This window comes from Passer domesticus, chromosome 7, assembly GCF_036417665.1.
Source record: "Passer domesticus isolate bPasDom1 chromosome 7, bPasDom1.hap1, whole genome shotgun sequence".
NCBI classification, from domain to species: Eukaryota; Metazoa; Chordata; class Aves; order Passeriformes; family Passeridae; genus Passer; species Passer domesticus.
Window position 1 is genome coordinate 6,068,373 of NC_087480.1, and position 22,368 is coordinate 6,090,740.

A 22,368-nucleotide genomic window follows, 5' to 3' on the forward strand; every position below is an offset into this window, starting at 1 on the left:
CTTTGCCACACAGTGTTTGTGTAAAGCCCTTTGGTTCATTGCTGCTGTGGGTGGCTGGTAGTGATGATCAGTCCTGGTAAAAATTAGAACCCAGGTGTGTCAGAGCACGGGTGAGCGTGGTCCTGGCCTCAGAGACAGGGAGTGCCTCTGGCTTGTTTGGAGCAGTGTTCCAGCAGTGTAGGGGCAGTGCTGCTGTGTGGGGCAGTGCTGTTGATCCAGAACATTCTCTGGCTGAGAGCAAGCCTGGAACTCAGAGCCTCTGGTGTCTGTGATGATGGTGGTAGGCCCACCTGTGCTCCTGGTACCAGTGCCATCGGAATGCCAGGACAGGCACCATGGGCACTGCTGGGCTGGGCTGAGGGGCCTGAGGAGCCCAAACTCTCCCCTGTTTCTGTCATCTCACCTTGGCTTTTATATTCTCTCCAAGGGCACCTTGGACCTGACCCTGAAATCCTGCGTGAGGAGAAAGACTGACTCCATAGACAAAAGGTTTTGTTTTGACATTGAAACAAATGAAAGGTGAGAGGCTTCGTGTCTGGCAGCCCCAAACCCCACGAGCCTGCAGCAAATCCCTCTTTGCTGTCTATTAAAAACAACTTTTCTTCCTTTCCCTGCCTGTCGCTGGGGGAATTCCGCGCAGGTCCGGGACCATCACGCTGCAGGCGCTGTCAGAAGCCAACCGAAGGCTGTGGATGGAGGCCATGGACGGGAAGGAGCCGGTGAGTGTTGCTGGAGCCGTGCCCAGCTGGAATGCGCTGCCGAGCAGTGTCCTCTGCCGGCGGCTGCTGCTCAGGATCAGTGCTGCACGATCCCCATGGGCTCCCTGCCCTTCCCTCAGCTCCCACTGGGGATTTTGGGTCCCCCCCGAAATCTCGGGATGTTCCCTGCTGTGCCAGACCCCGGCCTTTCCGGGTTCGCTCCTGCTCCTCACTGCCTGCTGGAGATGATGTTGGTCTGTCCCTGCTTTTAGCCACCTTTTCAAAGGTGTCACTGCTCACTCTGCACCCATGTTCTCCCACCTTTCTGTGCTTACTGGTGTTCCCTTCCTTCAGTCTGAGCAGAGCTCAGTGCCCTGTGGTTTGCCTACAGAACACAGAATTTCTCTTGCAATAGGTGCCCCACTGAAAAACAGCAGAAACTCCTTGATTGTGCAGATAATGGGTTCTTGCCTAATTATAAAATGAGATTTTTTTTTTTGTCTTTTTGGCTGTGATTGCCTTTGGGTAATCTGGGGGTGATTTATGGGATGTTGCATTTTCTTTTATTAATAAATACCAAATCATGCTGATGATGTTTTTGCTTCTCCCTCCCCCATTCCCACCCTTTTTTCAGATTTATCACAGTCCCATCACGAAGCAGGAAGAAAGTGAGTCACTTCTGTTGCTGTTCTTTGGGCTCTCACAGCCTCGAGGCCAGGCAGGATTTTCCTTGCAGATACACTCATCCTCAAATCCTGCTGAGTAGCACTGTCCCCGCTCTGTGACAGCAGTGTCACTTCTGTTCTTGCACCACAGTGCCTGGCACTGAGCCCAGAGGAGAACGAGTTGCCCAGAACTGCAGTGAGCAGTTTTTATTTAGCCAGGAGCAGTGGGATGTGAGGTTCAGTTTGCACCTCCAAACCCCAGGGAGAGATTCTGAGGATGTGTCCCTTAACAAAGGTTGTGGTAGGGCAGTAGAGGTGGCATTGAGTTCCCTGGATCTCTCACCCACCACCATGTCCCATGTCCCCCCTCTCAGCAGTGGGGTGTACCCTGCAGAGCCCTGGAGCACTGAGACACACTGCAGAGCTCTGGAACCCTTCTGGGGGCTCTGTTAGCTCTGAAACCTGCATTCTGTCCCAGAGCTCACTTCAGCAGCACTGTACTGTAACTAGCTGGCTGTAACGAGCACGGGGGGAGCATTCCCAGAGGCATGAGCACAAACCTGCTGTGTGGCCATGTTCACGTCGCTGGGAGGAATGTGAATTAGGGTTCCACTGAATAAACATTCTCTATTTGTCATAGATTAAAGCTGGTAAGAATTCCAGTGGTATCATAGCCCTCAGTATCAAGCACCAGGTGGGTCTGTGCTTACTCCTGGGGCAGAGCTAAGAGACATCTGAGCTTGATGTTGCTGTTGCTCAGAGCAGACAGAATCAGTATAAACAACCTGCTGAAAATGCAGGGATCCCATAGGATTCCCCAGCTCAGTGGAGGAAGCCCTGTGCTCAGTTTTCCTCAGCACATCAAGCTGGATTGGTTTTGCTTTTTAATCCTAGTGATGTAGATAAGAAATTACACAGTCCCATGATGAGGAATAGCTTTAATTGCAGATTTTGCTCTGGAAATTATTATTTAAGTCTTCATCAGACACAATCCAAATAATTTATACTATTATTGTTATTAAATACCTTATTATTAAAGACAGGGAGGGGGTAGGGAGCAGTGCTGCAACTCAAGATAAATTTGAGGGAAAATGGGAGAACATGTGGAGCTAATAACTCCTTGTCAGGGTGTCCAGGACGCCGGTGTTTCCTGAGGGGATGTGGGTGCAGGTGTGAACACTGTGTGCTGGGGCACTGTGGCTCTGGGTGCTGAGAAAGGCTGGGCTGGGGTGGGGCTGGGGGTTCCAGGGGTCTCCAGGAGTGCTCAGGCAGCTAACACAGCTTCCTTGTCCACAACAGTGGAGCTGAACGAGGTGGGCTTCAAGTTTGTTCGGAAGTGCATCAATGCAGTGGAGACCAAAGGTGAGGAGCTCTCCCAGCCTGGCCGTGCTTCCCGTGGCCTCGAGTGACACTGTGGCTCCTGCAGTACAGGGTTAGCCACTTTTTCAGCTTTTAGCTGAGGAAGGTCTGTTCTTCAGGAGCAGAAATCCCACCTGCTTTGGAATGTTGTACCAAGTCAGTTGGGGTTGAACTTCCACCTTTATGTTGTTTTCACTTGTGTTATTCTCAGTTTTGGCCCTGAGCACACACAGTGTTGGGCAGGAGAAGAGCTCTGGCAGCAGGGGGGGGCTACAGGCTGCTTCAGCTCCAGTCTGTGAAGCAGCAGAAACAGGTGGAAGGGTGGCAGCTCATCCTCTGGCCTGTCACATACCATCCAGCACCAGTGAACATCACCAGTGTGGGATGGGGGTCTGGATTCATCTCCAGATTTGGGGTTGAGGCTGCTGGGGCTGTGGCAGCCAAGGCCCACTGGAGTGCAGAGCAGTGGGGGCACAAAGACCTTGCTGGCAGAGCTAGAAGAGACCATGATTCTTCTGTCCCAGCACTGGCCAGTGTTTCAGATTCGACTTCGATGTCTTCTGTGGGGGTTGGAGCAAATCCATGATAAAGCAGCACCCCACAGAAATGGGGTGTGTGGGCTGGTGTGTCCCACAGCTGTGCTCACCTGGCCGTGACATGGTGACCACAGTGGTGCTGGTGGCCTCGGCTGCAGGGGTGAGCAGAAGCCCTGCCTGCAGAGCCCAGGGAGTGGGACAGGGTTTGGGATATGGGACAGAACCCGGGTAGTGGGACAAGAGCCAGGATATGGGACAGAACCCGGGGTGTGGGACAGATCCTGGGGTGTGAGACAGAACCCTGGTAGTGGGACAATACCCAGGATATGGGACAGAACCCGGGGCATGGGACAGAGCCGCAGCAGGAGAACATTTCCACTAGATGGGGCTTGTGGACCATCAGTGGGAAACCTCGGCTGACGCTCTTGGCTTTGTCCTCTTAGGAATCACCACGGAGGGCGTGTACCGGACTGTTGGCAGCAATATCCAGGTGCAGAAGTTACTGAATGCCTTTTTTGGTAAGAATTGATTATTCTGTGCCATTACACTGTCGTGTTCTTGAATTGTTTGTGAGGGGCAGAGAGGATTGGGTTCCACAGTGAGAAATGTCCAGCATGGGTTTTGGTCCCTGTTACCCCTCTGAGGCTCATTTTCCCCTTCTTTCCTGGGATGACCCAATGAGCTGGAATGGGAGGGTGTCCTTTGCAGGCAGCCCTCCAGCCCAGTGTAAGGCTTTTCTCTGGAAGGATGGGGACACCTTGCTGTGTGCAGTGTATACCATAAGGAGCCAATGTATATTAAGAAGTCAGTGGATGCATTCCTGCTGTGAGCCTGCCTGTGGCTGGATCTGTCATACAAGCTTGGCAACTGAGGAAGTGTTTACAGTCCTGGCAGGCTGAGGGGCTCAGCAGCACTGCTTTGTGCCAGGACAGGCCATTCTGGCTGAGGCCATCGTACCCTCACCTCGTGGTCACCTGTGAGCCTCTCGGGGAACCTCTGGGCTTGATCCCCACCTACCAAGGCCAGACCTTTCTCCCCAGCCCTGCCTGGGGCTGGAGCACAGGGCAGGGATTGCATTCACCTCTCTGCCTGCGTGCCTCAGGCTCATGCCAGCTCAGACATCTGATATTAATGCAGCATTCTAAGGCTTTGGCTGCTTCCTATTGCTTTTACTCTGGATGTTGTTTATTAAAGTCTTGGTTTGTACTGGGTGTCTGGCTATGCCCAGTTCTCACAGAGCCATGGCTTTGGGCATCTGCCCAGCTCTGCTGGCCTATGACTCATTGCTGAGCCTCAGGTTCCATTGATTCTCACCCTCCCTGTGAGCAGCTCTGTGGTTTTCTCCTCTGAGTCCCACCAGTGAGTGGCTTTTTATTTTGTTTATCTGCATGGGTCTGGCTAACCACTTGCCACCCCACTGCATATGAAAGCATAATGGAAAGTCCAACACCACAGAAGTAACTGCTGCAGCAGGATTTCATCTTTAACCACTCAAAGGACATAATTTTTTTTTTTTTTAGTCTCTAGTCCTATTTGTTTTCAAAAAGAAACCCTGCTGTTTATTTCTGTAGTCCAGCTTCCCCTCATCCTACAACTACATCCTTCACTTTGTGGCGCCACAGACATGATGTGGTTTGTCAGGGGGGGTAGGCAGGAGCAAATTGTCCTTCCATGCTGCTGGGCCTCCCCTGAGCTCCCTCCTCTCCGTGCAGCAGGAGGGAATGCTTCCAGAACAGCCTTCAGGGGAGTAGCTGCAAATGAGAGATTTGAGCTGGCATTCAGATTACTTTGGATGTCAGAAAGCTTGTCTTAGACCTGTTGAAATCTGTTGTTACTGCCAACCTTGGGAAAAAATAAACTGTAGAGAATATGCTCTCAGTGACTTCTCAGAACTGCTTTAATTTTACCTTGTGCTTCCCTCTTTGTCCTCATCAGCACCATTCCCCAGCCTCTCCAAAACCCTGACACTGGTGCTGTTTCTCTACCTTGCCCAGCCAAGGGAATTAGGAGCTGTCTTTGTGTGCTGCTGTGGCACTGTGTGTCTCGAGGGCAGACTGTTTATTAGCAACCTCTAAATGAACTTTATTCTAAAACCTTTTCATTCTCCTTCCAGATCCAAAATGCCCTGGGGATGTGGATCTCCAGAGTGGGGACTGGGACATCAAGACCATTACCAGCTCTCTGAAGTTCTATCTCAGGTAGCACTGCAGGTCACACCTGCCCCAAGGAGGCAGAGGGAACTGGGGCTGACCCAGATGAAAGGTGAAATGAGCTGCCAGATATTCACATCTGGCTGTTGAGAAAGGCAGAGTGACAAAGGCTTTGGGAAGAAGAATGATAAATATGGGTGCTGCAGAATCCCTCAATCCCATGGGGAGGGCTCTTTCACTGATATCGACTGCAGAGGGAGATGCCACTGGGACTTGGTGGCACTGAGGGATGAGCCAGTTTGCCTGTTGGTCCAAGATGGGTCACGAGTGGGTCACAATTGCCCTGCAGAGCTGAGTTTTCTTTCTGGTTGTTGCAGGAACCTGTCTGAACCTGTCATGACGTACAAGCTCCACAAAGAGCTGGTCCTGGCTGCCAGTAAGTCCCACAGCTTCCCACTGATGGTTCCTGGCCCTGCTCTCCCCAGCCAGGATCCATCAAAATCTCTTGGCAGAGCTCTGCCAGCCCACTCTGTGGTGCCCCTTGCTTCACCTGCAGAGAGAGCTGTGGCTCTCTTCTCCAAGTGCTTTTCTGTGCAGGGGATGTGGTGCTGGATGTTCCCTTCCCTCCTTTGCTCCTGCAGTGCCCTTCCCTCAGACAGGGTCTGTGGTCTCAGGGGGTCTGGAGAACCAGAGGATGTCACTCACTTGAAAGCAGCACAAGTCTGCCACAAGAATTGTTTCCCTCTAGTATTGATATATTTATTTTAAAACTTGTGAGGGAATGGGATGTGCTGCTGCCCCCCAGATAAGTAGGTGTTCCCTTTATGTTGTGAAATTTGTCCTGGGATGTTGAAAACAGTCCATGGAAGGCATTTCTGTGCTGTAGCTGTTGGGATTGAGTCGCAGTTGGGACTAACAGAGATCAGCCAAGAAGCTGCTCTGTGGCTGTCACCTCATTGTGGCCACTGCAGATAAGCTGGGACAGCTATGAGCCAGTGCCCTGTGAGGGAGACAGGGATGCAGGGAGCTGGTCATCAACCTCAGAATTTGGAAATGTGTGGCATTAGAGCATCCCTCATCCCACTGTGCCTCCAGAAGTCACAGGGAGACTGGGAGGGTGCCCACTTCTTCTTAATGTGTCCCTCTGGAGAATGAATAACACCCATTTTTCTTGGAAAGGGAGATGTTCCACCTCTTGCTGAAGGTGATCAAGCCCAGGATTTATTAGTTTCAGAGCTGGTTAAAGCCATGATGGCTGGGTGTGGGAGGACATTTACCCCTTTTCTGCCCTTCCTCAGAAACCTGCACCATTGAGCTTCCCAGCCACCAGACCCCACACTATTCTTTTCACACAGAGTATTTTATTGTTTCCTGATTATTTATTCTTCTAAGGGTGACCTCTTTGGGTCAGGGACTCAGTTTTTTTCCCTGCAGGATATTTTTAGGTGTTGTTCAGTGTCAGAGCTCTCTGGGCTCATAGACTCCCTGTGTGCTGCCAGGTGTGTGGAACAAGGATGCAAAGGGGAGGACCTGCCCATGCCCAGCCTCTTTTGGAGTGTGTCCTTGGGCTCCCTTTCAAGCTCCATTTCATCCTTTTCCCACTTAATATTGTTTCTCACTATGTTCATCCTGTTGCTGTGAAATCTCACTTCCCTTTGCTCCCTTTTGCTCCCATGCTGCACAGGGAACAGCTTCCACAGGTTTCCTTTGGCTTTATATTTCTCTGGTGTATTTAGTTGGAAAGCATTGGGTATAAATTCTTCTTTGTGTTGCTGCTTTCCAGAGTCTGAGAACCTGGATTACAGGCTGGGAGCCATTCATGCACTGGTCTATAAACTGCCTGACAAGAACAGGGAGATGTTAGAGCTCCTCATCCAGCACCTTGTCAAGTAAGCAGATGTTTTCCTCTAAAAACAAAGAAAGGGGAATAATAGAATCAGCATAAAAGCCTTTTTGGGAGTTTGGGTTTGCAAAATTTCACCCACTGTAGTCCCCTTGGGAATTTCCATGTGGATTGCACAAAGGGGATGACTATCCTTGCTGCCCTCTGCATGGAGTGATGCTTCTCTTTCTGGTGGTTCCTTCCATCCTTTCAGATATGCATACAGCAGGAAATTATTTAAAAATGAAAATACTTCTGAGAGCAGGAGCTGTAAATTGTCACCCCTCAGAAATTTATTGGAAACCACCATAGTGTGCTCCCTAAATTCAGTTCTCCTCCTTCAGAAGGAAAGAAAATTAAAGCCAGAAGTTGGTTCTAGAGAAAAAGGATATAGGATTTAAATTATTCCTTTTGTGCATATGTTGTGCAGACAACTTTTGATTGCAGAGTTAAGGAGGAGCTGGGAGTGAGAAGAGATCAAATAAAGATGCTGTCAGCACATTGCTCTCTCCAGCATCTGTCCGAGCCAAATGTGTGTGTCAGAGCTAGAGCCATGTTTGTCACTGCTGGAAAACAAATTCTGAAACACAATGAAGAAGACTGAATTACTGATTTTTAGTGTATCTTGGCTTTTGTTTCTTCGTTTTTTTTTTGGTTTTTTGGTGTGTTGTTTTTTTTCCCTTGGAATAAGATCTGTTTGGAAAAAAACAAACCAAACCAAACTCTGTTCCTCCTCCCCCTGCCCTCTGCAGCGTCTGTGAGCACAGCCGGGAGAATCTGATGTCACCGTCCAACATGGGGGTGATCTTCGGGCCCACCCTCATGCGAGCACAGGAGGACACCGTGGCAGCCATGATGAACATCAAGTTCCAAAACATCGTGGTCGAGATCCTGATAGAGCACTTTGGGAAGGTACGGGGCAGCCCGGAGCAGCCCCGGAGCAGCTCCGGCTGCTCCAGCCTGCTCCTGCTGACTGTTGCTGTGGCAACGCGGCAGCGCTCCGGCTCCTTCTGGAGTCTCCTTGGGCTGGCTTTATGTAACACTCTGCTCTGAAAGGCTTCGGGAGGAAGCAGAGAGTAGCAGGTGTGTGTTCCTCAATGTTGCTGTTATCTGGTCCCAGAGGTAACAGTGAGTCTGGGCATTTTTGCCTTTTCTTTTTAAACAAGAGAAAGCTTTATTGAAAAAAACCCTATTGTATGACTGCACATTACAGGGCTTCACTCTTTCCTTTGCTAGACAGGAGCTGGGCCAGAGGAGAGTTGGTTTTAATAGGCACAGTCCAAGATGAGACACTGCACAACTGTTAAATCAGTGGAAAAAGCCTAGAGCAGACAAGTGTTGAATGGTTGATGAAAGTAATTCAGCTGTGGCTGCGTTCAGACACAGACACAGGGGTGGTGTGGAGGTGGAATGGGGAGCCTGAGGGAGGTGCTCCCTGGACTGAGGGGGAGTCTGAGGGAGCTGCTGCCTGGGGTGGAGCTTTCAGAGGAGCTGAGGCTGATGCCCACGTCCCTGGGCCATGCTCTCACAGGACTGAGAGCTCTGGAGAGCATCCAGTCTCATCTGCCCTCCATGGATCTGTGCTGGGTATTCATATTTCAGCCTGAGCATCGCCCCTGTGCCCAGCCAGGCTCTGCTTGCTGGGGTGGTGCTGAAGATGCACGTGCAGCCAGCAGCTTTGTCATGTGGAGCTCTGCCTTTGGAGAGCAGAGTGTTCCACTGTGTGTGTGCTCACACTGCTCTCAGATACCCGACACCGGCTCAGGGGTGTCAGGTGGCTGGGGATGACAAGAGCTGGGTGTTAATATTGAAAGCTGGAGCAGCCTTTGCATCCAGAGCAGCAGATCCTGAGCAGGGAGCAGATTACTGCCCTGGTAACAGCCCTGGGTTCCAAGGAGTGAGTTTGGTCCTCCAGCTTTTCACAGCAGAGACAGAGTGTCCAAACCTCTCTCGTGGAGCTGTTCATTCAGGGATCTGTTTGCTGTGAGGGAGCGGGGCAGCTCCCAGCATACAGGGAAGCACATGGGCAGGGGCAAAGCTCCCTTTGGATAGGGAAGAGGCAGCCAAAGCTGGAACAGCAAGGTTCTTGCAACAGGGATGTGGAGCCAGAGCAACCAGCACATGGGGGTGTGGGAGCGGATGAGGGGGTAGGAGTCGGCTGTGATGCCAAGGATTGAAATGGGATGGAAGAGCTCAGACAGGCTTCTGAGTACCCAGAGCAGAAGCTCATGGAAACACCAGCCAATTCCTTTGTAGCTCTCTATTAACACTTGTAATAAGTTCCCCCACAAAAACAGGGACTGGTTTGTGTCTGGGATCTCACACACTTGCTCCAGAGATGAGGCTCTGTGCTTCCCTCCTTACAGCCTGCAGCACAGTCTGAATCAACACACCCTGCCACCTCTGAGAGCTGGCATGACAGCTTTAATTAAGCCAGATGTCCTTCTGCTTGCTTTTAATTTCTCCAGCAATAAGGTTAAGTTAGTCACATTTATTGGATTGAGTTTATAAGTTCAGCATTGGAGCTGACAGAGTCTTCAGCTCACACATGAGCAAACAGCTCAGATGAGACTTGGAGGAAGAGGGGATGTGGGTTATATGGTGCAATCTGAAGACTGAGGACAGAGTAACTATTCATGAAGTGTTTGTGGATAATTGCTGTTTCCACAGCTCATGTTTCAATGCTGTGGTTAAATTAAATAGGTTGATTGTTCTGGAAACACCTTCTTCCCTGTACAAACCTCCTCAAGATGAGGGTCTGTCAATATCTTTGTACATTTATGTTATTTAACTTGATTTTCAATTAGAAGTAAATCAGAGCCTGCACCCACCTCTTAAACACAGTCATTTGTGGTTGGTTTAGCTTGGGTTTCAGGTGTTGAAAGCAGTATTCTTTGGTACCTGTGTAAGTGTCCATGGGGAGCTTAATGTTTCTTTTAAAAGCAGGATTGGATTCTGCTCAGGATAGAGGGATAAAGGTTGATATTTCCAAAAAAATTCCTTCCTACAGGCAATCCTTTGCTGATTTAATAATACATGAGTTCTTTTAATTCATGTGCTGCTGTGTCACAGCAAGAGAGTACTCCAGTACTCCAGACCTTGTGTTTTGGAGCAGGGAACATGTCTTGCCCCTGCCCAGGGCAGAGCCCAGCAGGCAGTGAGCCAGCACCCACCCTGTGTCACCAAACCCTGAGTGTGGGGTTTTTTTCCCAGAGTGGGTGTGTAATCTTCCCTCACTGGAGAAATTCCAGAACTGTCTGGACACAATCCTGTGCCATTTATACCTTAGGAAAACCCTGCCTGAGCAGGGAGGATGGGTCAGATGACCCACTGTGGGCCCTTCCAGCCTGAACCATTCTATGTTGTTTCTCCTCTCCTCGTGCAGATTGGGCCAGGCTGTCGGGAGCAAAGCCTGGTTCTGGCACATGGATTTATCCAAAGCCAGCCCAGGCTGGGGCAGGGCAGCCTGACCCAGTGTGGGTCAGGTGTGGGGAGCTGTCTGCCACTGCCCGCCCTCCCCAGGCACACGCTCGGGACCCAGGAATTTAAACCAGGGACATGTTTTCCTCTCCCATCCCCCATCTTGGTCTCCTAGCCCTGTTGTTTGGCCAGGAGAGGAAAGAATATATTTTTGGTTTGAATTACCAAAATGAGGCACTTAATCAAAGCAGAATGTTACACTTCTTCATGTTAAGATTTTTCTGGGTGATGCAATTAGGCTGTTTTTCCATATCGAAGTGTGGCCCAAGGGTGTGGTGACCCAGCATGCCAGTGGGGCTGGCACAGCTCTCCTCCTCTGGGCTGCAGCCAGGAAGGGTCCTGCTCCACATCTACCAGGACAGGCAGTGCAGCCTCTGGGTTCAGCAGCTCAGGCCACCTCTCCATAGTAAGTCAGGCTTTAAAGTCTGATAAAACTTCAATTAACATCCCTGGGAAGAACACAGGAGCAGCTGCTTTGGGCCTTGATGGGGTGTTTCAGCTCTTCTGATGTATTTCTTTTTCAGCTCTTAAAAAAAGCCCTGACATAAATGAGAACCTCTCAATTAATCCCAACTCAATAGGTGCCATATGACCAGTGAGAAAAGGAGATAAAACTTCTCAGTAGCATTGCTTTTATGCCAGTATTTCATCCCAGGTAATTTCCTGGTGCCAAATGTGTCACTGTAAACCAAGAGCTGAAGGGTTTAGTGTTAGATCTGGAACAATGCAGGGCTGGTGTGGGTAATTCAGGGTTTGTATCTCTATGACCTTGAGAATCTAGATGCTGGTCAGGAGCTGTCAGCTCCAAAGTCACCCTCATCTGCTTCAGGGAAATTTGCTTCTGCAAGTTGTCTGTGTTTGTGATCTCCTGAGCTTCAGGGACAGTGTCACTGGTGGCCACCATCGCCCTCTGTGCTCAGTGGGGGCACCTGCAGCAGGAGGTGAGACAGCAGCCCCTTTGTGCTGGGTCACCTGAACGTGTCTCCCTTTACAGATCTACTCTGGCCCCCCAGAAGACACCACAGCCCCCCCAGTGCCCCCACCCAGGGTGGCTGCCCGGCGGCACAAGCCCATCACCATCTCCAAGCGTCCCCTGAGGGAAAGACCTGTCTTCTTCAGTGCCTCAGTGGAGGAGAGTGGAGGTCAGTCTGGCTGTTCCCTGATGCCTTACCTGCTTCTCACCCCTCCTGCTTCCTGTAACACCTTTCCAGGAGAAATGGAGGTAACAGGGGCTGCACTTTCCACGTCCTGGACATGGCAGGCAGTGAGGGCTGCTCAGAGAGAAAGGAAAGCCAAAAACACTCATACATTGTTTGCATTGTGTCACAAGTCAGGCTTTGTGGGATTTGGGTTTTTCTGCCACCTGCTGCATGCTCCATTAGCTAAACTAAGGCTGGTTCTTGGCACAGGAGAGGCCCAGAGGAGAGGTTTTGTGATATCAGAGGCAAAAAGCTGCGTGGAGTGTTGGTGGGGTAGTAGCCAGGGAGGGCTGTGCTGCAGGAGGCCTAAGGAGGTCTCAAGCTGGTCAGCTGCTGGCAGTTCCACATCCAGAGCAAGAACTCCAAAGAACTTTTTCAGGACACAGTGAAGGTATTTTCTAGACCAAGTTCTACTCTGACATTATCATAACAGCTTCAGCATTTCCTTACAGTCAGCTGGATTAACAGCAAAGGGCACATCACCTTAAAATCATGTTTCTGCACCTGATTTGCTCTAGTTGTCACTGCAGGCTGTGCCCTGATTCCACAGTCACCAAAGAGATGGAAAGTCTCTTTCTCCATTAGTTTTCAGAGCTCTGATGATGTTTAGGTGTAAAGTGCACTTTGTGACACCGGCGGAACATGACTGATTCACATTGCTCTTTAAAACTCCCAGACTGCTAATGGAGTTGGGGCTGGCCTTGCATTTCAATGCTTCCTCGACCTGGGAGCAGAAGCATTTGTTCACCTTGGAGCGCCCTGAGGCTGCAGGGCTCACAGCAGAGCTCCTGCTTGCTCCTGACCCTGCAGCACAGCAACAGGGGTGGGATGAGCGGCTTTTGGAAGTACACAGCTAACCCCAGGGCTCTGTGCCCTCTTGTCTCCGCAGCAGAGATGCTCAGCCAGACCCCCAACGGTGGCGGCGTGGAGGCCCCCAAGCCCCTGCACCGCAGCCGCCCGCCCGCGCCCCGGCCCGGGGGGGACGAGCCGGGGCGTCCCCCGGCCGAGAGCCGGCCCCAGGCACGTGCCGAGCCCGAGCTGGGCAAGCTGGGGAGCAGGCTGCAGGATGGAGGGGCAAAGCCAGCCGGCAGGGCGGCCAACGGGGTGGTGACCAGCCCTGCCCTGAGGACAGCCACGCTGCAGGCCAGGAGACCGGCGCCACGGCCGGGCATCCTTGGCAGAGAGGGTGAGTGTGAGCCAGGGGTCTGGCCAGAGCCAGGCAGGAGAGGTGCCCAAGTCAGCCCTCTCTGGGCAGGTGGTGGCCTCTCCCCTTGAGGTAGTGGTGGTCCTCTCGATGTAGGTCCTCTTGATGTAGTTCAGCAGGAGTGTTCAAGGAGACGAGAACAGCCTACAGTGTGGGCGTGGGTAAAGTCTGGCACTCATTCCTTGTTGACTTGACTCTTAAAGACTTTTAAGGGTTAAGTGAATAGTAAGGTTGGCTGGATGTCAGGGAAGAAATAGGTGAGGAGAGGACAGGTGGTGAGTGTCACTGTCCAGGATGAAAGCTCAGCTGCAGGAGTCACCAGCTGTGCTGTTCCTCTCCCGTTCACAGAGCAGCACCGCACAGGGTTTGGCTAAGAACACTTGTTTTTCCCAGGAAATATCAGCTTCACTGTCAGCAACTACATTGAGTTTGTCCTTGCAGGTCCAGCTCCAGCCCCTGTTACCAGTGCCAGGAAAGCTTTTCTGGGACAGGTAGTGTGGGAACTTCCTTTTCCTGGACTCTGTCCCTCTATTCTGGCTGTTGGCCACTGTCAGTGAGAGAGTGTTGAGGCAGAGGGACAGAACTAAACCCATGGACCTGTTCAGTGCCCTTTCATAAATATCCGGCCTCTGCCAGAGCTTGCTGCTCAGTGTTTGTTATTTCCATCCCTGCAGGTGACTGTGACGGTGTCCCTAAGCCACGTTCCCATGGTGATAAGCCTGTGATAACACGTCCCCCTGTGAGACCTCCAGATCCACCGTGCCGGACTCCTGTCCCTCCAAAGCTGGAGCAGAGGCCAGATCTGATAGCAGGGACAGCAGAGGAGATGCCCTCATCTGTGTAAGCCAGCAGCCTGTGGAGGGTGCTTGGTGCTGTGGGGACACGTGGGGGCTCAGTGGCTGGAGCCTGTGGATGTCCCCTTGGCACCGGTGCAAGTGCAGGTTTGAATGTCACTTGGAAAGCTGAGCAGAGGGCACAGCCAGGGAGGGAGTGGGGCCACAGCAAGGGCAAACACGAAGCTTTGGAGCTGCTCAAGCACAGCCCCTGGGCTGAGCCTTGCCCCATCCCCTTCCCTGCTGTTCCTGGGTTGGTGGAGCTGAGCCTCTCCCTGCCTGCCCCCAGCAAACCTCTCAAATGAGACACTTCCTGGAGCAGGACAAGATCCAGCTTGGATCTTCTTAAGGAAACTGGATGGAATTCAGCTTCATCTCATCCTCAGATTTCTTTCAGATTTTAAGAGTCAGAAACCCTGCTGGCTTTAGTGGGAATTAACCTAAAGAAAAACAAAAAGTGCCATGAGGGTGAGCTCTGTGCCAGAACTGCCTTAATTCCTTCTCCGGGATAATTTAACTTCTCTTTGTTGAGCATGGGTGGGAGCACATAAACACTAAAGGAAAGACCATAAAGGGCATGGATGCACATAGGATTATAGGCAAGAGCACGGAAATAATGACTGGATGTGACACTTAGTGCTATGTTTTAGTTGGTGTGGTGGTGTTTGGTCAAAGGTTAGATTCCATGATCTTGGAGATCTTTCCCAGCCTAAATGATTCCATGATTCCATGGCTCTGTAAGCAGCCCAGCCAAAGTGCTGGCAGGTGGTGTGAGGGTGGAGCGAGCACAGAAGGAGCCCGGCTGTGCCTTGGCACAAGAACTGTCAATTGAAGGTGATCTCTGCAGTTCTGCCAATGCTGCAGCTCATTCCCCTGGCACAGAGCAGATCTCATTAGCAAATTGCCAGGTCGAATCAGAAGAGAGACTTCTCCTGTTTTCTTTGCAGGGTGGCCTCTAGGACCAAGTTCTTTGAGACGGCGTCCCGAAGAACAGGCAGGTAAGGCTGGCACGTGAAGGTGGCATGTGGAGAGCAGCAGCCCTGCAGCACAGGGTGCTCCCTCTGAGACACAGCCAGCACAGACAGCCCCAGCCCCAGGCCTGCCTTGTTTTGTACTCATGAACAGCAGATGGGGTTCAGCTAAAGTGCTGGAACTAAACAAAGAGCACAAAGTGTAAAATGTGAGTCCAATACAGACTTGATAAGGTAAATGTGCCAAGTGAGAAAGATCCCTGTGGATCCCTGTTACCTTGTGTGTGGATCTGCATGGTGTAGTGCCCATTGTACTCGGGGTTTGTGGGAAGATCAGGTCCTGGGTGAGGTGATGAGGACTGGTTAGGTCCCAGCAGCTGCTGAGAGAGGATGGCTGGTCCAGCACAGGGGGTGTGCAGACAGGGAGCTAGGGGGTTATGAGGACACAGCATGGGCAAAGCCCTCAGCTCTGAGTGGCAGCAGGTGCCATTTGTGATAATATTTGCCCAAATAAGCCTCAGCTTCCTGCTTTGAAAAGCTGCCAGTCTCTGCCCAAGAGAGAGCAGGTTTGTGTGTAAGTCTGAGAGCTGCTGCTGCTGGTACTGAGGGAGAAAACATTTGTGTTATTGCAAAACAGACCCTCCCTGCCCATTACCCAGCCTCGAGGAGCTTGTGGAGCTGAGTTGGAGCTTGCTTCTTGCACTCATTTTTTCTCTGTTCTTCTACTTCCTTTTATGCAGTTCTTCGTCACCACAAGGCAGGATCCCAAGTGATGAGAGCTGAGACTAAAGGTACCGTGTTTATGACAACAAATCAAATGATAAACTGAAAGCAGACATGTAAGACAAATGAGCATTTATGGGGTTGTGGGATTCCAGTGGTTCTGCCATTACTGGTGGGTTTGCACTTCTGCACAGAACATGAAGCTTGTTTTCTTCTTCCAGGCTTTGTAAACACACCTCAGCCCAGCTGGACCCAGGAGACTTTCTGTGCTTGTGACCCAGGAGTCAGAGCTGAGCCTTGCCAGCCCCAGTGCCCTGGAGAGCAGCTACCTTACCGGACGATGATTTCCGAGCCACAAGTGGCTCAAGAAATTAGGAGAGGGAGACCACAATGGAGAGCAGGTCCTGCCCATACATCTGTGTTGAACTGCCCTGCCACCTCTCCTCCCTCTCCTCTCATGTGTGCCATGCAGGTGATGGCAGCATGGGCAGGGCTGGGGGACACGGACCGCCCGTGGAAGGGAGAGTGGAGCCCCTGTTCACCTGCTCACTTTTGGGAAACACGCCTTGAAAAGGATGTTTGGACAGCACAGGGGCTGAGTCCCTGTGTTTGGATGCAAGGGCAAAACAGCTGCAGTCCCCTCTTGCCCTGCTTGCCTTGAGAAGCTCCTTCCTTTGTGCTTGTGTCCCTCACTTGGTGAGTGTCAGTGTGTGGGACAGCTGTGCCTGCTAACGCTGCCCATGGTGACACTGAGCAGGGATGGGGGAATCACTGTGCTCAGCTCTCTGGGATGTCTCCTCATCTCCTCCTGGACATCCCTGGCCTGGGACACTGCACTGACAGACAGGCTTGGCCAGGGGCTCGGCCTGAGCCATGGCCACAGCCTTGCCTGGGATCAGCTCTCAGGCAGCAGCCTCGGGTCAGCAGCCTCCAAGGGTGCAGCTGGGGCAAGGGGGCAGCAGGTGCTCCTCCTCTTCCTCCACTGCCCCCTCTTGAATGAGCCACACTCCCACCAGATCCACTTCTCACAGGCCCACCAAGAAGTCTCCATCCTGGGTGATTGTGGTGGCCAGCACAGAGGTGCTGAGGATCTGAAACTCACTGTTTGTGGGTCAAACCCATTGTTGTTTTGTTTTTTTTAAGAACTGCCCAATTTCTTGTTTGCTTGTTTATTCATTTCCAGTACAAGATGCCCAGCCTGTCCCTCAGCCATGGCCCTGTGGATGATGCCCATTGGCCTGGGAGGTGGCCCTGGCCAGGTCCTCTGTAGCAGAGGCTTGTCTGTTGCTCCAGCTGCCACCAGGGCCCAGCTCCAGGCCTGTGCACGGCAGAGAGTTGCTTCCCCGCTTCCTCCACCCTCCCAAAGATGACTCTCTTCTTTTGAATGCTTTTCTTTAGGTGCTGAGAGCATTTGCAAACCAGTGGCCAAACATTCCCACAGCTGCTTCCCGGGTGCTCCATTCCCTCCAGCATGGTGTCCTGCCAGGTGCAGGTCCTTCCCACCTCCTGGCACTTTGCCTCTGTGTGACCTCGTGTCTCTTATTGCTGAGTGGCACACAGCTCACGTGTGTCATGTCCATGGTGCTCTCACTCCCTTGGCTTCAGCAGTGCCTCAGCTGCTCCCTCCTTTAGGCCTGGCATATGAAAGTGGCTTTAAAACCAAACCAGCCCTGTGCTGTGGCAGCTGAGGCTGTGGCACATGCATGGCAGCACCTGGGGCTGTGCTGGGCCCCCCCTGCTGCAGCCCCTCACTCAAGGACAGTACACAGTGGTTCTGATCAGGGATCTCTGAACAGGTAGGATGGAGTTGAGCTGGAGTGAGCTGCTCTGAGCAGCCTGGCACTGGGGCCACCTGCCTGCAGCACATCACCCCCTGGCCCTGTTGGGGTGTTGGGCCTGTGGCTCCCACACAAAAACATTTCCCAACTGTCTTTCTTGCTTTGGGGGCCCCTCAATCCTGTCAGTTTGGGAAGCTCCTTGGGTTGTGCCGATGCACGTGGCTCTAGAGGTGACATTCTGTGGGAACAATGCTTTGTCACATCCTCCTCCTGCTTGTGCCCACTGCCCAGCACAGACCCCCTGGACAGAGCTGGGCTCCATGGGTAGGGAGAATCCAAGGGTGGTTTGGTTTGACAGTGTAAGCAGTGGGGACAGGCAGCTTCTTGCAGACGATTTCATGGTGTTCTTTTAAAGTTCTTTGTCACTTGTATGTCTGTGCTGATTTTTCCTGCACCTCTGGGTGCAGCTGAACACTGGGGACCAGCAGTTAGAGCGGTGGGGATGCTGGTTGTGCTGGCAGGGGGCTGTGGGGTCCAATTCCTGCTGCCATGAGACACAGTCCCTGCTGCCAGTGGCCCAGGAGGGACAGCTGGGAATGTGGGATCGCCCTGTGCAGCCCCCAGCATCAGCCCTGGAGCCATTGTGATGTGTACAAGCTTAGGTTACTGCAAGTGTTTATAAAGTTTCCATGAAGTGAAACAACCATCTCGGTGTGTTTTGTTCCTCTTCCCCCCAGGCCCAAGCGCTGCCCCCACTGCCTCCCCCTCTGCAGGCATGCCTGCTGTGGGGCCCAGTTCTGTGCCCCAGGGAGGCCACACAGGGCTGTGTCCATGGGACTGGGAGTGCCCTGGGCTCTGCCATAGCCCCACTCTGGGTTTGCAGTCCCCAAAGCTGGTTTTCTGCATTTTCCTGACTGGAGAAGGTGCCTTGCCAAGGCTGAATATTCCTGCACTGCTGCAGTGCCTGGGCAGCGTCCTGTGCCGTGGGTCACTGAGACTCCAGTTTTCCTGTGACCACCAATGGCTTCTTTCCATCTATCCAGCCACTTTTCCCTTCCTCACATCTGTTCCCCCCCCCTTTTGACTCTGACATTGTGCACCAGTGTTTGCTTGTCAGGCCTCTTGCTTTTCTTTAACAGCAAGCCCTCTCCCAGGAGAGAACAGCGTCTCTCTCTGACACGGGAATCTCGCAGCCCGGATTTCTGGAGAAGCCTGGCAGAGGAGACCGCTCCAGAGGGTGTTCCAGGGACAGCCACGCTGCCTCCGCAGCCGTGAGGGTCCCCAGCTGGAGAAGGGGAGCGTTCCCACCCACACCCTGCTCAGGGCTGGTCGGCGTTTTTGGGATCCTCCTGCAATTCTTTTGCGCGGGCCCGGCCCCACCCGCGGGCTCTTGGTGCAGCAGGGCCAGCTTTGCCAGCTCCCAGAGGCCCGTGCCATGCCAGGTCTGCCAGCTCCCAGAGGCCCGTGCCATGCCAGGTCTGCCAGCTCCCAGAGGCCTGTGCCGTGCCAGGTCTGCTGTGCCAGGTCTGCCAGCCCCCAGAGGCCTGTGCCGTGCCATGTTTGCCAGCTCCCAGAGGCCCGTGCCATGCCAGGTCTGCCGTGCCAGGTCTGCCAGCCCCCAGAGGCCTGTGCCGTGCCATGTTTGCCAGCTCCCAGAGGCCTGTGCCGTGCCAGGTCTGCCAGCTCCCAGAGGCCTGTGCCGTGCCATGTTTGCCAGCCCCCAGAGGCCTGTGCCGTGCCAGCTTTGCCAGCTCCCAGAGGCCTGTGCCGTGCCATGTTTGCCAGCCCCCAGAGGCCTGTGCCGTGCCAGGTCTGCCAGCTCCCAGAGGCCTGTGCCGTGCCATGTTTGCCAGCTCCCAGAGGCCCGTGCCATGCCAGGTCTGCCAGCTCCCAGAGGCCTGTGCCGTGCCAGGTCTGCTGTGCCAGGTCTGCCAGCTCCCAGAGGCCTGTGCCGTGCCATGTTTGCCAGCTCCCAGAGGCCCGTGCCATGCCAGGTCTGCCGTGCCAGGTCTGCCAGCCCCCAGAGGCCTGTGCCGTGCCATGTTTGCCAGCTCCCAGAGGCCCGTGCCATGCCAGGTCTGCCAGCTCCCAGAGGCCTGTGCCGTGCCATGTTTGCCAGCCCCCAGAGGCCTGTGCCGTGCCAGGTCTGCCAGCTCCCAGAGGCCTGTGCCGTGCCATGTTTGCCAGCTCCCAGAGGCCTGTGCCGTGCCAGGTCTGCCAGCTCCCAGAGGCCCGTGCCGTGCCAGGTCTGCCAGCTCCCAGAGGCCTGTGCCGTGCCCTGGCTCCGGGCCGAGCAGCCGCAGCGCTCCCACAGCAGGCACGGACACAATGCACCAGGAGCAGCAGCTGGAGGGTTTTCCGCTGTTTTTTTCTGGTTTCTTGTTTCTCTCCAAAGTTTCCTTGTGGGGCTGTAACTTTTCCAGGGCTGGATGCATTCAAAACAGCGGCGTTTGGGGAACTAAACTGTTTCCTTTCCTCACTAGGCCTTGTATGAAGGGATTGTGAACTGGAGCAAGCATTGAGGCACTGCCCCAACCATCCTTGTCTCCCAACCCACAGGTGCCTGGCTTGCTTTCTTACAGAAAACATTTGGATTTAATATGAGTGAGAAAATTATTTTCCAGCACAAGTAAAACCTTTCAGGATTTTATAGAGAGAAGATAACAAAACAAGCAGTTCCAAAGCTTGAGCTTGAGCCTCAGTGAGTTCTTCCCAGAGGAAGATTTGAAGAGGCCAAAGACTCTGCAGCAGACACATCTGTGTGATAAATTTAGAATTGAAATATACTTAGTGGAGCACTGACATCTGAAATTTATGTGCTACACAGAGACCCAAGAAGGCGCCGGAATCCACCCACGTGGGATTCCTTGGAGGATCAGAGCCGTAGTTTTCAGCTCTGTAGTTCTCCCTGACCCATCCCACTGCACCATTACCCATCTGGATGCTCCGAGCTGGGAGCAGCTCCCTGAGCTGGGCGGGTTCCTGGCAGCCCTTAGCAGGTTTCTTGGCCCTTACACATGGCTGTAAATCAGGTTGGACCTCCAAAAAATCCTGATTGGCTTAAACAATCAGGAGACGCTTTGAACCACTAAAGGCCATAAAGTTTTCCATTTTCTGTGTTTTCAGAAGTTTAAGAAGTGCTTTAAAAGCCTCTGCCAGTGTCTCTAAGAGCTCCCGCAAGGCAGAACTACTGAAGATTCTTGAAATCCTGTATAAAATGGGCCATGCCCATGAAGGCTCAGAGAGCAAATCCCCATGAGCTCCATCCTGCCAGAGCTCCATCCTTCCTCACTCTGTGTCCTGCACACTGTAGGAATGTGCCCCCTCCTGACAGAGTGACAAAACTATCCTTTGCCCCCTAAAAAAGGACAGAAGCCCAGGAGTTTCTCTCCTCAGTTAGGGAAAAGCCACCTCACAGGCCTACGGGACTTCACCTCAAACTTAAGGGTAGCTAATTGGACAAAAGCCAAAAAGTCCTGCCTGGGCAATTTACTAGAAAAAGAAGTGAACAAAGAAGCTAATTGCTTTTGTGGGGTGTTTTACCAGGAGCAAGAACCTTTTGCACCTGGCTCGCTTTTTCTGTTTGTTATTTTGCCTTTTATTAAACCTTTTTGTTTCCAACCCTGCAACAGAAGCCATCCTGCTGATTTTTATACCTCCAAAGGTAGCTGAGTGTTATATCCTGCTGATTTTTATGCCTCCAAATTGTTATAGAGTTGGGTGTGTTACAGACCTCTAAGAGCTTATGAGACCTGGCTCAAGGAGAGCACACCCCAGCTCCCTTCAGTGCCTTGGCCCCACAGGCTCTCCTGGTGGCCACCACACCATGCTACCCACACTGTGCCACTGTGCCCACCCTGTTCCTGTGGGGTGGGACACGGGGCATGCCAGGCAGGCCCTGTTTGCCCTCCCCTTGGCACCTGCTCACCGCTGGCAGAGGGAAGCAGCAGCAGTTGTGGGTAAGGAGCAAACCCCAGCGTTGGCTGATGTCCCTCTGTCAGGGCACCCGAGTCACTGTGACCCCACTGCGGTCTGTGGCTGTCCCTGGCTCGTCCTGGGAGCACAGGCACAGCCCTGACACCATGGCAGGCACACAGGGCTGGCTGCCAGCACAGCAGGGTCACAGTGTCACACTCCCAGACCCCCAGGGAGGGGAACCGCTGCTGAAAGGGCTTTTTGACACAACTCGTCAGTTGTTTTAGGAAACAGAACTTCTGCCTGTTTTAAAAATACCCCACTTTCTGCTATGAGGACAAGAACAAATAAATTACCTTAAAGTATTGGGCAATTTGGGGGTTTCCATGATGTTTCCATGTTTTCAGTTGACTTCTTCTTTATGGTAACTGGATTTTTTCCTGTGAGCTTGGCGTGCTGTTCTGCCGGGGAGCCAAGGCATCTCTAAGGGCAGCTCTGGAGCCCACTGGCGTGTGGCTCATCCCCATGGTGGCTGTCACCCTGCTGCCAGGCCCCACAGCCACAGCAGTTAGGAATGGTCAGAGAGGGCAGCAGCTTCCCTGTGACCTGTAGGGTCCCCATGAGCTGTGCAGGGGGGATGCAGGGTGTAGGATGTGGGATGCAGGATGTGCAGCAGAGGTGGCTGGAGCATAGCGAGGCAGAAGGAGTTGAGTGAGGTGAATTTCTTCTTCAGCTTCAGTTCTGACCCAGCAGCCCCCAGGTGGTGGCCTCACTGTCCTCCCACAGACACTGCTCAAGCCACACGAGTTTGGGGCCATGAGGCCAAGGCCAGTGCAAGCCCAGGATGTGGCCACAGAGGGACCAAGTCCATCCTCCCATGAGGTGCTGGACCAGTGGCTCCTCCTGAATGTCCCTGGGGACACTGGTGTCCAACTGCCATTTGGCAGGTGACACTGGGGCTGACATGCTGGCAGC

The 22,368-nt window shown here is 52.8% G+C and overlaps 1 protein-coding gene across 2 annotated transcripts in view; it reads left to right on the forward strand.

Annotated features, from left to right (window-relative positions):
• OPHN1 (oligophrenin 1) overlaps positions 1–18,178 on the forward strand; it is a 49,972-nt gene extending 31,794 nt beyond the window's left edge. The window contains exons 10-24 of one of the 2 annotated variants that reach the window (XM_064426580.1): positions 428–519; positions 641–719; positions 1,333–1,366; positions 2,663–2,725; positions 3,702–3,776; positions 5,372–5,456; positions 5,786–5,844; positions 7,192–7,297; positions 8,043–8,202; positions 11,765–11,912; positions 12,862–13,155; positions 13,848–14,013; positions 14,954–15,004; positions 15,718–15,768; positions 15,922–18,178. In XM_064426580.1, the coding sequence (XP_064282650.1) occupies positions 428–519; positions 641–719; positions 1,333–1,366; positions 2,663–2,725; positions 3,702–3,776; positions 5,372–5,456; positions 5,786–5,844; positions 7,192–7,297; positions 8,043–8,202; positions 11,765–11,912; positions 12,862–13,155; positions 13,848–14,013; positions 14,954–15,004; positions 15,718–15,760 (1,455 nt within the window). In that variant the 3' untranslated portion in view covers positions 15,761–15,768; positions 15,922–18,178. Of the gene's footprint in view, positions 1–427; positions 520–640; positions 720–1,332; positions 1,367–2,662; positions 2,726–3,701; positions 3,777–5,371; positions 5,457–5,785; positions 5,845–7,191; positions 7,298–8,042; positions 8,203–11,764; positions 11,913–12,858; positions 13,156–13,847; positions 14,014–14,953; positions 15,005–15,717; positions 15,769–15,921 lie in introns of both variants that reach the window. The other variant, XM_064426581.1, reaches the window with a different exon arrangement.
• The last annotated feature ends 4,190 nt before the right edge of the window (positions 18,179–22,368 follow it).